This window comes from Cololabis saira, chromosome 18 (genome assembly GCF_033807715.1).
Source record: "Cololabis saira isolate AMF1-May2022 chromosome 18, fColSai1.1, whole genome shotgun sequence".
In the NCBI taxonomy this organism is placed as follows: Eukaryota; Metazoa; Chordata; class Actinopteri; order Beloniformes; family Belonidae; genus Cololabis; species Cololabis saira.
In genome coordinates this window covers 3,489,685-3,507,981 of record NC_084604.1, presented here as the reverse complement: position 1 = coordinate 3,507,981, position 18,297 = coordinate 3,489,685, and the positions used below count along the sequence as shown (strand labels likewise).

Genomic DNA, 18,297 nt, shown 5'->3' with positions numbered 1-18,297 from the left:
ACAGCTTTTATGTCTGTGTGAGCAGCTCAGCCGGGGATGACCAACAAGAAGACAGCTCATGGAGAGACGGCCCTGCTGGTCGCCATCAACAAAGATTACCTGGAATGTGTTCGGTTGCTGCTGGAACACGGAGCTGACCCTAACATCCAGAACAATGAAAAAGAGACTCCGCTCTACAGAGGTAACGGTCACCTGAGGGGTCACACTGTCACCAAACACTGTGGCCGCGACGGCACCTGATTAACAAAACTGAGGCTGTAAAAATAAGTGCAGGCAATACCATGTACCCTCTCACAGGGTTCAACAGGGTTCAACAGGGTTCAACAAGGTTCAATGGGGTTCAGCAGGGTTTATCAGGGTTCAGCAGGATTCAGCAGGGTTCAACAGGGTTCAGCAGGGTTCAATATGGTTCAACTGGGTTCAGCAGGGTTCAATAGGGTTCAACAAGGTTCCACAGGGTCGTACAGGGTTCAACGGGGTTCAGCAGGGTTCAATAGGTTTCAACAGGGTTCAACAGGGTTCAGCAGGGTTCAACAGGGTTCAACAGGGTTCAACAGGGTTCAGCAGGGTTCAGCAGGGTTCAGCAGGGTTCAACAGGGTTCAATAGGGTTCAACAAGGTTCAACAAGGTTCAGCAGGTTTTAAGAAAGTCAGTTGCAGTCAGGTGCTGCTAATCATCAGTCCTTGGTGAACTCCCCCAGCAGGTGTGCAGAGCTCTACAAAAGCAGATCATTTGGCAGTTGGATGCTCTGGAACATTCCAGTGAGTGCTACCACATGCCAGGAGGGAAAGAGATCAGCAATGGCCTTAGAGAAAGAGCTGTTGCACATCCATCTGGATATTTTTATAAAATCATTTCCAAAGTGTTAGAGGTGAGAAAGATTAGTCACAAGTGGAAGACATTCAAGATAATTGTCGATCTTCCCAGAAGTGAACGTCTCATTACTTCAGCTCAAGATCGGTGCGAAGCTCAGAGAAATACAAAAAACCTCCAGAACCAGGAGAGACAGGAAGCATCTACTGAGAGTTCCTGCCTCTGAAGGAGGATCCAGAAACTTTAGAAAAAAAGAGGTGTACGAGTGTTTCCCACCTGATTCTTTTAGCATTATAAATATTGTTATGTGGGGAAAAGTGATATGTTGTTGTTTTTCTGATGTAATGTGATAAGTTGTTGTTGTTGCCTAATACTCCACCTGCGATAATTTTTTTGTTGTTTTACTAAACAAATCAGTCGGTTGTCTTTTGCGTGTGACAGAGGAAAAGGTCAAGCCGGAAGAGCATAGCACAAGATCTTTAACCAACTGATTCCTGTATCCTTCAACTCTGCTTTTGTTCCTCTGTAGCATGTGAGTTGAACAGTCCTGCGATAGTGGCGATGCTGCTGAACCGCGGGGCGACGGTGAACACCCGCTGCAACCAGGACTGGACGGCTGTGCAGGAAGCGGTGGTCAGAAACAATGTGGAGATCTGTGAGATGCTGCTGAAGGCTGGAGCCAAACTCAACCTTCGCAACATGTACGGCATCACGCCGCTGTTCACGGCAGCTCAGAGCGGGCAACTCGACACGCTGCGCTTCCTCCTCAAACACGGTACCTGAAGAGCGTGAGAGGGTGCAATTCTTCTAGTCACCACTAGGGCTCCAAGTCAGCTTCCACCAACTATTATTACAAAGTCCAAAAATAAAAATACTTAAATTTTGGTATCCGTAGCCAGATTTAACATCTATGACAACTGTACGGGGGACGTATAAGGGGGACCATATAAGGTACAATTATATATACCGCGACCATTAGGCGACCATTAGGCGCATATAAACGTCTTATTTTTTTTTCAAAATGTGCCGCGCGCCCAATGACGCAGAGCGCCAAATGTGTGTTGTCGGGGGCTCTCACCGCGGCTCCCTCGCAGGAGCGCTTTGAGAAGCACCGTGCTTGGCTCAGGGGGCAGACAGCATGCGGGGAGCCAGCAGGATACGAGGAGCAGGTTTCGGGAGACAAAGGATCCCGGGTCCTCGGAGCTGCCTGAGGGGGAACCCGGGTCCTAGGAGCTGCCTGAGGGGGAACCCGGGTCCTCGGAGCTGGCTGAGGGGGAACCCGGGTCCTCGGCGCTGGCTGCGGGGGAACTCGGGTCCTTGGCGCTGGCTGCGGGGGGTTCCGGGACCATCACCGGAGCAGAGGCTGATGCGTCCGGGACCACCGCTGACACAGGAGATGTTGCGCCCAGGACCACCGCTGGAAAAGAGGCTAGCTGGGGTTGGGGCCGACACCGTCGTCGTCTCCCCTGAGCCTGAAGGCTCCTGGGCCCACCCAGAGCCAGGCGCGTTCCCCGGAAGGGGGACTCCTCCTCCTCGACCCAGCTCATGTTTTTCTCCGCCTACCGGCAGAAACTCCCAGAGGGTAGTGAGCTCTCCCGCTGAGTCCATCTTGGTCGGTCCGTTCTGTCACAGTTGGCGTTTGTTGAGGACCCAAACGCAAGAGACCAGGAGGCAGGAGTTGGCAAAAGCAGGATTTATTAAGCTTGAGCAAAACCAAAGCGCTGCCGAGCAGGAACAAAACTGAACAAAAACAGGAATCCAAAAACTAAGCGAGGAGACATGGAGGGAGCAAACAGTACGGACCGACAGGGAGCAGGGAAAGACAAGACCAGATATACACAAGGGATAACAAGACACAGGTGCGGACAATCAGGGCAGATGGGAAACAGGAGCGGTAGAACTGAAACACAAACTGGGGGAAATGTCAAACCCTGACAGTATGCTTGTTGGTGTGTTGTTGTAAGGCGGTGCGTCATTTGTATGTGTAGACCGCGCCTTTTCGTACGGTGCGCCGTGTGGTCGTGAAAATACGGTAATAACAAATGTACGTATAATTGGGAGTTTGTGTGTAGTTCTATGTTGGTGTATGTAACCTTTGGGCCTAATCCGGACAACTTTTGGCACTCGTGCCCACACCTGGACCCAGGCTGACTAACTGGAGCACTAACAAATGCTTTACCTTGACTGGCTAGCTGAGGCAGCCGGCGGAGCACGGCCGGCGGTCCGGCAGTCCTCCTATCAGCTCTGACAGAACTCATCAGATGTTGCACTAGTGACATCTGAAATGATGGCTGGATGGGTTGGTTTAGAAAGAATGCAAGGTAACATTAGCACCATGGACTGTTTTTCAGTGTGTGAGGCCCTTAACTGCACGTCAGCAATCTCAACCGAGGTTACAGCGGAGGAAGGAAAGAGCAGGGAAACAGCCTGTACTTTGAGAGATAAGGGTTGTTTTGCTGCAGCTTTCGCAGCTGCGTCTGCCCGTGCATTGCCTTGAGGGATAAAATCAGATTTGTTAGTCTGAGCATCACATTTACACACAGCAATTTGTTTAGACAGCAACATGGCATCCAGGAGGGCGGCCACTAGGACGTGATGCGCTATCAGTTTACCGGTGGAAGTCAAAAAATCCCTGTTACGCCAAATTTAGCCAAAGTCATGAACAACACCCCAGGCGTATCTGCTGTCAGTGTAACTGTTTACTGAATTTCCTTCAGCAAACTTGCATGCCTCTGTCAGCGCCACCAGCTCAGCAGCTTGTGCTGAGTGTGATGAGGACAGAGGTCCAGCAACAACAGAGTCATGCAATGTGATGACAGTGAAACCTGCAATGTTGCCGCCCGTAGCAGGATCCCTGGAAGCAGAACCATCAACAAAATGATCAAAGTCAGCATTGTCAATTGCAACATCCCTCAAATCAGGTCTTGGGGAACAAATAGACGTTATCGTTGCCACACCGTTGTGTGGTTCTCCATTTTCAGCTGTTGGCAAAAGGGTAAGGGTTAAGAAATTGTAGTAGCACTTGAAGTCATGTAACCCCCCTTTTTTGTCCACAGTCTGGGTGAAAGGTCGTGAACAGTCAGGCAGTCCAAGTGTCGGAGGCGTCTGTAACGTCAGTTTCAGGACAGTGAAAGCTTTGTCAGCCTCGTCAGTCCAGGTAACAGGGTCTGATGCTTTTCAGGCCTTTTCCATGGGCAATTGCTGCCAATGGTGCCTCAATTTCAGCATAATGCGGGACCCACTGTCGACAATAACTGGTGATGCCCAGAAATGACATCATTTGTTTCTTAGTGACCGGTTTTGGCATTTTTTCTTTGAATGGCCTTAATTCTGCCAGGTGAGAGGGATTTGCCCTCCCCCGAAATGACATGACCCAGAAACGTAACCTCTGTGGCAGCAAACTGCAGTTTGGACAGGCTGGCTTTATGCCCCTGTTCAGCCAAAATGGGTCAACAGAGCCAGAGTAGCTTTAACGCATTCGTCTCTGGTGATAGTACATGACTTCACGACAGACAAAATAAAGAAAAATGATTGATATGTTCCACGCTTGTCACAATCAACCCAATCATACACAGCTCATACCCGCAATGGCAAGAATCCCATTTCCATACAATCCGGGTCAAATACAGTATCACAAAAGTAATCTGCAACCATTCGAATGGTGAATCAACCCAATTTGACAATTCTACATCAGCATGCCTCCATTCAAGGTCTAGAATGATTCAAAAAGACTCTATTATTCCATTTCTAAACATTAGCCAAAACGTCCTCTGAATCTCCCATCAAAACCCATATTTCTTACGCCATTATCTATCTGAGGGGACATTGTCTCATTTTTAACATGCTTTTAGCCTTAAAATAGTTATTTTCGAAGGTTTTAAGTTCCGTATATTATTTCTCAGAAGATTTATTTTATTTTTTCCAAAATCTTTATTTCCTAGTTTAAGGGACGTCTCCCGTCGACTAAGAGTCTTTTTAGAAATGAATTTTAGGAATAAGTTTCAACTTAACCGTTTGTCTGCTATTTTAGCCAGCTATTTTAGCCATCTCAAGTTTCTTTCAGCTCATAAGTTTCCTTTTTGACAGTTTGGTTTTAGCGCTGATCTTGAGTGAAAAATCGAAACTTTACTTCACAATGTTGGAAAACCTCAACATTGTCAATAAACAGTTTCAGTCATGAACATTAGACAAAACAGACAGACAAAATTCCATTCTCCTAGATCTATCGAGAGGAGTGTCTCTTACATCAGCTACCCCTTCTGGCAGCTGACGGGGAAACCCGTCACCGGGCCTCAGATCGGCACAGGACCATAGCCTTGTCGCTGAAATCAGCACGGCTGCTTGATCCCATGTCGTGCCAACCCCACACGAGTGAACGTTTACGTTTTACCATCAAGACAAAGGCAAACCAAAATTGACTGTCAGGATGCACTGGAACGCTGAGAAAAAAAAAACATTCTGCCGGAACCTGAGACAGAATAGCATGTGGATTCAGGTCGAATCTTTTTCACTTCTGGTCCATTTACAGTATATTACTTCATCTTATTTGTACCGTATTTTCACAACCATTCGGCGCACCGTGTGAAAAGGCGCACCCTCAGTTTTGTGTGTCATTTTTGGATTTTAAACACACATACGGCACACCGACCCAAAAGGCGCAGTCTACAGACACGGAGCTGCACACACGCGCTCCGCAAAACACACACACACGCGCTGCAGAACACACACACAAGAGTGCTTATTTAAAAATAGAGCGGGAGCAAAACTTAGTTTGATATTTTATTTCACTTTTCACATCAATCAAACCCTTCAAAGTCTTCATCTTCTGTTTCCGCATTAAAGAATTAAAAAAAAACACCGGGTCGCCGCACATAAACCTGTCTCAGCCACTCGATCATCTCTTCATCCATCCAGCCCTTTTCATTCGCCTTTATAATGACTCTGGCTGGAAAAGTCTCTTTAGGCAACGCTTTTCTTTTAAAAATCACCATAGCCGGCAGTTTCTGTCCATCAGCGTGGCAGGCAAGCACAACAGTAAATAAACTTTTCATACCCCGTTGTGCTGCGGATCCCGACCGCGGTGGTCCCGGTCCGCTCCCCCGCGGTGGTCCCGGGTCCCGGTCCGCTACCCCGCGGTGGTCCCGGGTCCCGCTCCGCTCCCCCGCGGTGGTCCCGGGTCCCGCTCCGCTTCCCCGCACTGGTCCCGGGTCCCGGGTCCCGGTTCGCTCCCCCGCGCTGGTCCCGCTCCGCTCCCCCGCGCTGGTCCAGGGTCCCGGTCCGCTCCCCCGCGCTGGTCCCGGGTCCCGCTCCGCTCCCCGCGCTGGTCCTGCTCCGCTCCCCCGCGCTGGTCCCGGGTCCCGCTCCCCCGCGCTGGTCCCCGTTAATTCCACCGTGTGATTCACCTAACGTGAGCGGCACCTCGTCCATGTTCGTGATGTGTCGGCTGCAGAATGAGCGGAAGCACTCCATCTTTTCCATATAATCTGCCGGGCGCTGCTGCTGCGCCTGCACCGTTTCATGAAGCGAAAGCACCAAGACGGACCTCCATGAAAATGTTAAATTTTCATTTCTTCCGCCAGCACTACTGCTTTCAGTTGAATGGTGGCCTTTGAAACGCTCCTTCCACCGGCTCTGTGCTTCACACCCCCCCCCTTCCCCCTTTAACGTCTGAGGATGGTCTCTATCACGTCCGCAACTCACGGGTGCTTCACACGCCCCCTTCTCCCTTTACCCTTCTCATGGTGGCCGTCCAACTTACATTACCGTAATACAGGTAATAGATACGGCGCACCGTTTCATTGGGCGTGCGGCACATTTAAAAAAAAAAAGAAAGAATTTTATGTGCGCCTTATGGTCGCGAAAATACGGTACCTCATTTTTAATTAACTGTGAATGAAGCGTTCCAGTCTGGCATGTGATGCAAGAGTTTTCCTGCTGCAGAATAAAACAAAAAGTATAAATCAGCCACCGCAACAGTGTTCTAACAGCCGAAAGTATTATAATGAAGCCTTTTTACTTTTATCAGGGTCTGTGATGTCACAGAAGCCTGAACACTCGCGCAGCTCGCTGACAGAGATAGGAGGATGAAATAAAATGAGAAGGAGTCAAGGTTTAGATTTTACTGCACTCCCCATCTGTGAGTGCTGCATCTTTTAAATCCTACAGAAGCAGTTAAGGTAGTACTTAGGATTACCCGTTTGCTTCCAAATCTGCTTAAAGATTTTTAAGCACAATAAATTTAGTTTTGATTTTAGAATAACCACAATATGGATAATCTCTAAAACAGAAAATAAAAAGTAGCACTCCTAATTTTTAATTTTAAGTTTACCCTTTAACTTAAACCGGATTCCAGACGCAGCTATAAGGAAAAAGACGATTTGACTTTGTCAACGTGAAAAACCGAGATTCCAACTTTAATTCTTTTTTTTAATTAATTTTTTGTTCTCCAGACAGTCAAAATTGTTATGCCAGACATTAACAGACAGCTCAGACAAAACACAAACTTTTCCTTCACCTGTCTTAGTATTATAAGGCCCTAAGTCGCCCCCAGACCCAGCCTGGTCACTCTAAATTCCCCGAACCCAGAGCCACCAAGTTCCAAACTTGGAGTAAGTCTACCACTCTCTGACACAAGGCCTCCGCCTGTATGGAAGCTCAGGGTCCGGCACGTCTGCCGACGTTACTGTCAATTCAGTAGGTAGCGAGGAGACTGTCGCGCGCAGCTTATTTCATCCGTTTCTTTCCTCAAAACTCACCCAAAAGAACAGCGAGGTGTTTCTGTAGCCACCGAGTTCGCTAGACCCCAATCAGTGAGGGGACTCTCCCAGTCCTCCGGACGTCCAGGCCCTCTTCTCGACCTTCTCTTAATGGGGGAGTACGAGGTTTGTTGTGCGCTCTCTAGTCACCGTCAGTCCAGAGGAAAACGGAAGATCCGCTCACAGATGGAGTCCCTTCGTGGTCGCCAAATTGTGGTGGCAAAAATTGTTGTTCATTCAAAAAGGGTGTTCAAAAATGAATGTCAGCACACACTCAGCTGTCTTTCTGGAGTTTTAATGAAAATAATAATAATAATAATAATAATAATAATAATAATAATAATAATAATTTCAATAGCGCTTTTCACCTGAAACGACAGATCTCAGAGCGCTTTACAAAGAAGACTAAAAACAAGACTAAGAAACTAAGACAAAACCTAGCTACTAAATAAGATAAAAAGTTGTGGGCAGCAAAAAGATAAAAAAATGAGTAAAAAAATATTTGAATAAAAGGGGTCAAGGGAAGAGTTCAGGGGAAAGCCTGCTTATAGAAGAGTGTTTTAAGGCCCGTTTTAAAGGACTCCACAGAAGGTGCATTCCTGAGGTAGTCAGGTAGAGAGTTCCATAGGCGTGGGGCGGAGGCAGAAAAGGAACGGTGTCCCATCGTCATGAGCCGTGGAGAGGGGACATGAAGGAGAGTGGCATGGCTGGAGAGAAGGGTGCGTGCCGGTTTATGGATAGTGATTAGATCACTTAGGTAGCTGGGGCTTTTTTGATGGATGGCCTTGAAGGTCAGGAGGAGGACCTTGAACTGGATCCTGTAGTGGACCGGGAGCCAGTGGAGTTCGGCCAGAACAGGGGTTATGTGTGCTGACTTTTTGGTACCGGTGAGCAATCTTGCAGCGCTGTTCTGAACCAGTTGGAGGCAGTGGATGGATTTTGCAGGTAGACCGGAGAGAAGTGCATTGCCATAGTCAATGCCTGAAAAGATGAAGGCGTTTACCAGTTTTTTAAGTCGTCTTTGGAGAGGGATGGCTTCAGTCGGGCTATATTTTTAAGGTGGAAGTAGGAGATCTTGCAGATGTGTTTTATGTGAGGTTGGAATGATAGGGAAGAGTCAAGCTTAACTCCAAGGTTGGTAACAACAGGGGAGAAGGAGATAGGCTGACCATCTAGGGAGAGTGCAGCAGTGCTAGCATTGGCGAGTTGGTGGGAGGTACTGATCATGATGGCCTCCGTCTTGCTGCTGTTGAGTCGGAGGAAGTTGTTATTCATCCAGCAGCGGATGTCCTCCAGGCAGGTGTTGAGGGAGGAGACTGTTTTAGAGGGATTTGGATGGATTTTGATATAGACCTGAGTGTCATCAGCGTAACGGTGGAAGTTGATTTTGTGTTGTCTGATGATTGTTAGGTTCCTAAATCAACATACATAAATTAATAACTTAGGAAAGACACAGAGGCTGTGGAATGATTTTCAAGGCACTTCTGCAGAAGTCTGGGCGAGAAAGCTGAGTAGTGCAGGGCAACGTGGCCCTCATCTGAGAACTGGTCAGCTCTTCTCCCAAAATCCTCTGTGCAGCCTGGCGCTTTTATTTGAATAACCGGTGACAGGAATGACCATATTTGGTAAACAGACTGTCAGTGTATAGATAATGGACAATGAACAGATGGAGAACAGACATGGTATCAGATGATGGTTAAAAAGGTCACACCTATGACTTTTCAGTTAATAAGCAACTTATCTTGTGGTGTGCAGAGCAACAGACATCCTTTTAAAGAACTCAAATGGTCAAGGGGGTTTTGTTGTCATCAGATGGTCAACTAACCCTTAGCTAACTTTTAAAGACAATGGAACAGTTGTCAGTCGACCCCCCTGACAAAACTCAGGAAGTGGCCTGTGATCTGCATGTGATAGCATGTGGAAACAGTCAGTTCTCCAAAGCTGACTTGATTCTGATGGTTTGGTAATGACAACTTAATTCAAAACTTTGATTAATCTCACATGATGTAGCCAGGTGGGAGCAGATATATCAAAAAAAGGATGGGGCCCAACACTGACCCCTGTGGCACACCACATGTCACCTCAGTGTCGTCAGACCTGGCACCTCCCAGGGAGACATGGTAGTAGCGGTTGGTCAGGTAGGAGGTGAACCACTTCAGTGCTGTGTCTGTGACCATGGTGTAGGTTTTAAGGCGCTGGAGGAGGATTTTATGGTCCACAGTATCAAAAGCAGCGCTCAGGTCTAGAAGCACTAGGATGCTGGGAGATTCAGAGTCCGCTGCCATGAGTAGGTCGTTGGTGACCTTCACCAAGGCAGTTTCTGTGCTGTGAGCTAGCCTGAAAGCAGACTTGAGGGCTTCGTAGAGGTTATTATGTGCTAGGTGGGACTGGAGTTGACAGGCTACAACTTTCTTGAGAACTTTTGAGATAAATGGGAGGTTTGAGATTGGTCTGTAATTTGACAGAACTTCTCGGCCGAGGTTTGGTTTCTTTAAGAGTGGGGTGACCGCTGCTGTTTTCAAAAGGGCAGGCATTTCTCCACTCTGCAGGGATTTATTGATAAGAGTAGTGAGAAATTGGGCGAGAAATTGGTGAGCAGACTTTAAGCAAGGGAGTGGGTATAGGGTCAAGGGAGCAGCTGGTGGGCTTGGATTTGGTGATGATGTCCAGGAGTGCAGCTGGTGTGACCTCCGTGAAGCTGGACAGGGTGGAGCCACTGGTGGGCAGAGGGCAGATGGCTGGGATCCCACAAGGTGTTATGTTGGCTTTGATTTCATCCACCTTGGTCTTAAAGAAGACAGCAAAACGGTTGCACAGCTCTGGAGAGGCAGCTGAAGGGACTGAGTTGGTGGGGGTGAGAAGGCGGTTGACAGTGAGGAATAAGGTTCTGGGATTATCTTCACCATTGCTGATTAAAGTTGAATAGTATTTTGAGCGAGCGACTTTAAGGGCAGCGGCGTAGGCAGTTTTGTGATCTTTGTAGGCCAGTAGATGGACAGTGAGGCCATTTTTCTTCCATAGCCTCTCCAGCTGGCGGCCCTTGGTTTTCATAAGGCGCAGCTCATCATTAAACCAGGGAGAGTGACGCTGGACGGTGGTTTTCTTAACCTGTTCAGGAGCATGGAAGTTGAGAGAGGAAGACAGAGTGGCGTTGTACAGATCCATCATCTCAATAGAGGATGAGGAGCTGAAGTCGGTTGAGAGGGTGGGCATTATGGAGTCCAGGAAAAGAGGGGTGTCCAGATTGGCGCAATCTGGCAACCTGATCTCACAAAAATCCGTGAAATGCCCACGACCTCTCACCACTATTTTCCGTGGTATATACACGGAAAATGGTATAATTCCGTGTGAGCACCACGGATATTGTACCATGCAAAGTCAATGGGATCCGTTGTCATGATATATACACGGATTATGACATTATTATTATTATTTACAGTATATATTATTCTTTATTATAGTGGCTAAGTTATACGTTTTTGATGCGCAAGGTACTGTTTGTTACTGTCAGTTTGTAAAAGCATGTTTTAACGCTGTTTTAGCAGTGTTTTATTGAGGTTTTAATGGGAGCACCACGGATATAGTACTATGCGAAGTCAATGGGATCCGTGGTCGTGATATATACACGGATTATGACATTATTATTATTTATATATTATTCTTTGTTATAGTGGCTAAATTATGAGTTTTTGTCGCGCAAGGTACTGTTTGTTACTGTCAGTTTGTAAAAGCATGTTTTTAACGCTGTTTTAGCAGTGTTTTATTGAGGTTTTAATGGGAGCACCACGGATATTGTATAATGCGAATCAATGGATACCATTGTCGTGATATATACCCGGATTATGACATCATTATTATTGATATATTATTCTTTATTATAGTGGCTAAATTATGAGTTTTTGTCGCGCAAGGTACTGTTTGTTACTGTCAGTTTGTAAAAGCGTGTTTTTAACGCTGTTTTAGCAGTGTTTTATTGAGGTTTTAATGGGGGCACCACGGATATAGTACTATGCGAAGTCAATGGGATCCGTCACCGATTTGACTGCTGTCATACTATTGAATGAAGGACAAAACTTTCTATGGCTAACCCCATGTTATTAATGCTTGCTATGGAGCTCACACCTCATTATCACCCCTTTCTATGGCTAACCCCATGTTATTAATGCTCAGTAGGCACAGAAGTTTTGTTATGAAGCTCACACCTCACCTCCCTTTTTCATGTATTTAGCTAGAATTTTAAAACCTGAACAATAGAATTCAACGTAAAATGCCGGATCTTGTCCATTAAAAACAATACTTTTTGGAACATAGTGTAACGACCACAGATAAGATAAGGCCTTGCCCGCCAGGGCAACACATCAGCATTTGGCCGACTGGTTAGTGCAGTTGACTGTCGTCTGGGAGACTGTGGTTCGAGACACGCTCTGGGCACGACTTGTTCGCCACAGTATTTTCCTCATTGTGTTATGGTTTTCTTTTAATATCTTTAACATTTCTAAACACAAAAACACGAAAGTTTCCTTGATAATTCAATCATACAATAGGTTCATGTTAAGGACGTCCGTTTTAATTAGTTCTCCTTCGATTATGACATGTTATGTATGCTCAGTAGGCACAGGAGGTTTGTTATGTATTGTTATAGGTTTGCCTATGAGGCCTATTTCGTGTCCATTTTTGCACAGTTCACTAACGCTTTGAGCTAGGAGGCTGAAATTCTAGACTCTGTATCAGGAGGTGACTCTCATCCACTGTGCCGAGTTTCAGATCTGTGTGACCTTCGGAAGTGTCAAAGGTCACTGCGTGTGTTGCTTTTCGGGCCTGCAAAGCCTATTTCATGTCTTTTTTTTGCATATTTCCCTAACGCTTTGAGCTACGAGACTGAAATTCTAGACTCTGTATCAAGAGGTGACTCTCATCCACTGTGCCGAGGTCCAGACCCGTATGACGCGACAAAAACTCATAATTTAGCCACTATAACAAAGAATAATATATAAATAATAATAATGTCATAATCCGTGTATATATCACGACAACGGATCCCATTGACTTTTCATGGTACAATATCCGTGGTGCTCACACGGAATTATACCATTTTCCGTGTATATACCACGGAAAATAGTGGTGAGAGGTAGTGGGCATTTCACGGATTTTTGTGAGATCAGGTTGGATTGCGCGGTTTGCAAAGTTTAAAGATCCTCTCTGTGGGGGTGGGATTGGTGGATGGAACTTCCAGAGACAGTGAGACAGCCTTGTGGTCGGAGGCTCCAAATTCAAAAATATTAAGTTTGGAAGCTGGTACATCACCGGTGATGATGAGGTCTAGGGTGTGGCCACATTTGTGGGTGGAGCCCTTGACATGTTGTATAAGGTTTAGTGAGTCCAGGTGGGACAGAAACGCTGTGGCTGAGGAGCAGTTGGGGTTATCTACATGTATGTTGAAATCACCCAGTATTACAATGAGAGTGGGGCAGACTGAGGTAAGGAGGTTAAAGAATACTGGCAAAAAAGACGACGTAACGGTGGGTTTTGGGGGCCGATAAATGAGAATGAATGTAAGAGGTTTGGGTGAGAAACATTTAAAGGCAAGACACTCAAAGGACTGGGTCTCAGGAACAGTCAGTGGTTGAAGGAGTAGTGTGTCCTTGTGTGGGACAGCGATGCCACCCCCAATTCCGTGTGCACGAGCCTTTTCAATGTAAGTATATCCTGGTGGAGAAGCCTCATTTAGATGGAAAAAATCACCTTCTTTATGCCAGGTTTCATTTAGAAAAATCATGTCAGTTGCATCATCAGTGATGAAGTCGTGTATCAGAGTAGCCTTATTTGATAAGGACTGGGTGTTAAAAAGTACAATTTGTGCGCTTTTTGCTGTAGTGGAAACAGGGGCATCCCTAATGTTACACGGGAATCCTTGGTTACAGCTGTGAGACGGACCGTGCGCACGCACTCAGAGCTTTGGTGATGACGTCGTGCCGCGGGTCGCTGATTGGTCCACAGGGAGGGAATGGAATTACCGGAGTAAACAAACTTTCCTACCTCTGTGGATATATCTGGGCCGACGGAGTGGTCCAAGTTGCTTGATGACAGGAATATAATGTCCAGGGATGACTGTGGAGTTGATTCGGAGGAGATTTGGAATAGAATAGCTAAGCACCATAGAGTCTAAGAATAGATGTTGCTTAGCTCAAATAGCCGCTAGCCAAACAGTACCAATCGGCAGCAAGCTGGCCGGTTGCCTAACGTCGTCAGCAAGTGGTCTCGAGCAGGGGACCCAGTGACAGAGAGCAATCAGGCAGAGGAGAGCAATCAGAACCATGCCGAGCTGTTTATGGATTCGGTGGATGGATCCAGAGAGAGCGCAGTCCTTGGAGAGGAAAACTGACAGCTGGTGGAAGCCAGGAGCAGGTACGTGGCGCTCAGGTGATGGTGGATGATCACAGGATCAGAAGCAAAAATGAGTTAAAAACTCTAGGTTCTGGACGTAAACAACTAGAACTGTTCAAACTAGCAAAAAGGCTGACTAAAGCAGCGCAAAATGGGCCAGAAAGTCAGTTCAGAATCACAAAATCACAGGAGGAGAAGCGGCGAACAAACAACGCCAGCGTCCTCTCCAATCCCGGAAGCCAAAAGAGAAACATTCAATGAATGGAGAGTCACACAGTGCCGATCTGAACAGCCGCTCAGTCAGCCAGTAATGCCCTAGCAATGGTTAAGCACACGCTATCTTATAATGGCCAGGCTGGGAACAACTAAACAAAATATCACCCTGGCAACGAATGTCAGGCTCTGTGTCAAAGGAGCATGACCTTGCCATTGGAATGTTCACTTGAAAACAGGATTTGTGCATTAGTGTTAAAGCATACAAGGCAAAAAACATTGTTTTACCAAAATTTCCCATTACATTAGCACCCGCTAGGCTCGGGGGAACTAGATCCTTATAATTGAGTTAAAGTGGGCATGATTCAATGAACTATCAGACTTGTTTTTTTTTTATTTACCTTGTCTGCACACATATGCAGCACGGTGGGGGGCAGCACGGTGGCTTAGTGGTTAGCACTGTTGCCTCACAGCAAGAAGGTCCCCGGTTCGATTCCCAGTTTGCATGTTCTCCCGCGCTTGCATTCAGATTCAGATTCAGCTTTATTTGTCCTTTGCAAGGAAACTTGTTTTCACCCCCGTACGCCACACACAACCTCAAGATACATAAATACATACATTACATCACCCACCCATACACATTAAACAGGAACAACACATTAAACAGGAACACATTTAGCGACGCAATCTATTTAGTTCTGTTATAGCAGAGGGGACGAAGCTTCGGCTGAACTTGACCCTCTTCCAGGTCAGGGACCTGTACCGGCGGCCAGATGGAAGCAGCACAAAGTACGGGTTTAGGGGGTGACTGGGGTCCTGGGTGATGGTGAGTGCTCTGCGTGTTATGGCTATGGTGTTGAGGTCAGAGAGGATGGGGGTGGGGAGGCCAATGATTTTGGCAGCTCTGTGAGTGATTTGTGTCAGTCTTTTTGTGTTGGGGGATGACAACATGTTGAAGAAACAGGAGGAGCAGTAGAGGAGGATGGGCTGAATTATGCTCTTGTACAGTAACAGTAGGAGGTGGGGGGCCACTGAGAGGGCTCTCAGTTTTCTGATGGCAGGGTTGCATGGGTTCTCTCCGGGTACTCCAGCTTCCTCCCACAGTCCAAAAACATGCATATTAGGTTAATTGGTATTTCTAAATTGCCCGTAGGTGTGAGTGTGAGCATGGTTTGTGTGTTTATATGTGGCCCTGTGATGGACTGGTGACCTGTCCAGGGTGTAACCCCTGCCTCTCACCTGAAATGAGCTGGGATAGGCTCCAGCAAACCCCCGTGACCCCGCAAGGGATAAAGCGGGTATAGATAATGGATGGATGGATGGATGGATGCACACATATTAATGATTGATACCATGACGGTAGAAACCATCCATACGGTAGAAACCATAACCAATTATCTATATTTAATATATATACGCATACATATGCATACACATACATAAATATACACATACAAACCCAGTGATTTTTTTTTTTTTTTGGGGGGGGGGGGGGTGACGACATCCACTGCCAATCCAGGAAGCAGGAACACACGGAGACACACGTCAAGCACTGGAAATCTGCAACAGAAAACCACAAACAAAACACGAAACCGGCACGGAGCCAACCAAAACACGAACAGCAATCGACCTAAATTTTGAGATCTGATCGCAGTCTGAGCTAAGCTACCGCTACAGCTACCTAACCCCAAAAACTACAGAGCAAGCATGCAGGTGAACAAGCCAGTGTGTATGTCTATGTGTGTGTATGTGTGTATGTATATGATCATGCGTGTGTGTGTGTGTGTGTGTGTGTGTGTGTGTGTGTGTGTGTGTGTGTGTGTGTGTGTGTGTGTGTGTGTATGAACTATCAGACTTGTTTGAGGAATCCGCCCACTTCAGAAAACATATTTAGTTATTTTTCTACAGTTTATGGGGGTAATGTGCCAAACTCCGACATTTTATTGCTGGTGCTCTTCTCCACAAAGTCTTAGAGAACGACTGTGGAACTGTTCTAGACTAAGAATGGACTACAGATACCCGGGTTCAGGATCCATTGAAGTCTCCTGATGCTAACTGCTAACTGAACTAAATTGTGACTCCTTTCAAAGAAAATTGAATTACCTCGCTCGTTTTCATCACAGCTTAAATTATTTGACGTATAGACATCACTAATGAGAACCAATGTTCTATCTTTGTCAATTTTAATTATTTAATCTTACTCGTAAACAACCAACCAATTCACAGCTGTTGTCATGACAAACGCCCTTAGAGAAAGTGACCATGTTTGATAAAAGTTCAATTAAATGTAATTTATTACCAGTTAAATTCCTTTCATCATAATTGTATTCAGGTTTTTTTCAAGGTAATACTGTAAAGTTTTCCTCTCATAAAACTGCACAAGTGTGGACTAACTGACATCAGAGAACTGCAGTTAGACCCATACTTCTTTGCTTTGAGCCCTGGAGGACAATATTGATGTGCGAAGGGTACATGGGAACAAGGAGTGTATCATAAATCCTGACCCGAGGCTCCTCATGCGTCTCTCTGCAGGTGCAGACATTAACACACAGGCGGCTGATGGAGCCACGGCTCTATATGAAGCAGCTAAAAATGGACACGAGGGAGTTGTGGAGCTGCTCCTGTCTCAGAGCGCTGACGCCAACAAGCCTGGTAGGACAGGACTATTACCACTTCATATCGCTGCTAAGAGAGGAAGTGACACGTAGGTACACAGTTCATGATGAGGTGTAAACTAACATGCTCGTACTGACTCCTCGTACACATCCAGATGTTCATGTAACAAAACTGTTTGAAAGTATAAGAAATTGTGGTTGATGTGGAGTGAAATAAACAGGGACACTGAGATGATGAACGCAAGCGAGGATCAGATCCAACTTCATTGCAACGAAAGTTAGTTCAGTTATCAGATTCAACACTAGATAGAGACTGGTGTCATCTGCATACGACAAAATAGCAGTGCCATATTTCACTGCAGAACTTGTCTGTGCTTTCACTAAAATCATAGAAAATCAAATCAAGTCCAGTCAAGTCATATCAAGTCAAATCAAATCAAATCGTGTCCGGGTCGAGTCCAGTCTGTTTTATGTAAAGCCAGCCAGCAGAAGCATAAGGAACTTCTGCAGGGCCAGGACAAGACCCTGCTGTCAGTAAAGCCGGGCATACACTGTGCGATTATCGGCTCATTTTGAGCCGATTTTCCAGTCGTGCGACTATTTTTTGGATCGGGCCGGATTTCGACCCAATCGTTGGTCGTGCCTCCTGCAGTATACATGGGTAACGACGAGAGATTAACACCTCACGACGAGCTCCCGATCACAAATAGTGTGCTCGCAAGAAAATCAAACGTATTTGAAATCCTGGTCGCTCCTCGTGAAGGTATCGCACAGTTCAAGCAGCTATGACTCGACTGGCCTCATCCTTTCGCAGAGAGCATGCGCAATCTCTGATGTCACGTCAAAAACTATTACTTGTAATTTAAAGTGCTGCAAATTCACATTACAAATCATGTTTTAATAGCAGAAAAAAAGACTGCATTTCCCACGTCTGCCCAGCCAATTCCTTGTCCAATCACAGCGTTTCACAGCATTTATCGCCACACAGAATGGCACCATTCATGGTTCCGCGTTACACCAACGCAGAGCCTACGGCGTAGGGTACGCGGCGACCCGCGCGTACGGTTTCGGCTGTCGATTTAGCGCGGAACCATAAATCAGCCTTTAGTGTGCGCTTTGTGCGTTGTTCTGAACACTTTTCTGTTGTGCTCATTTTGCTGGGACACCCGGTCCCTCCCCCGAGACACAACTTTTGCGGTATGCGTTCATCATTGTGTCTAAAAATGATGCGCAGTGACCACCCAATCAGAAACGGTACAGATATTTGTGATTTTTTTTTAGATATATAAAAAAATAAAATTATTAAAAAATAAAGGATCCCCATAACCTTTGATTGGGTGGGCAGGACGCACGTTTGGGTGTGGGCACAGCCCACCCCTGCCCCCCCTAAAACCGGCCTCGAGTTCCAGTACACAGAAGTCCGACGTGAAGATTATGATCGTATAGTGTGAGCAGACGTGAGGATTATGATCGTATAGTGTGAGCAGACGGGTCGCATCCGAGCATCAGGTCGTACA

At 46.4% G+C, this 18,297-nt stretch overlaps 1 protein-coding gene across 4 annotated transcripts in view; it reads left to right on the top strand.

Moving 5' to 3' along the window:
- The window catches only part of LOC133464731 (ankyrin repeat and SOCS box protein 2-like), a 42,046-nt gene that overhangs the window by 19,591 nt on the left and 4,158 nt on the right, over nucleotides 1-18,297 (top strand). For 3 of the 4 annotated variants that reach the window (XM_061746880.1, XM_061746881.1, XM_061746884.1), the window contains 3 exons: nucleotides 26-181; nucleotides 1,343-1,588; nucleotides 16,698-16,869. In XM_061746880.1, the coding sequence (XP_061602864.1) occupies nucleotides 26-181; nucleotides 1,343-1,588; nucleotides 16,698-16,869 (574 nt within the window). The remainder of the gene's footprint in view (nucleotides 1-25; nucleotides 182-1,342; nucleotides 1,589-16,697; nucleotides 16,870-18,297) is intronic. The other variant, XM_061746882.1, reaches the window with a different exon arrangement.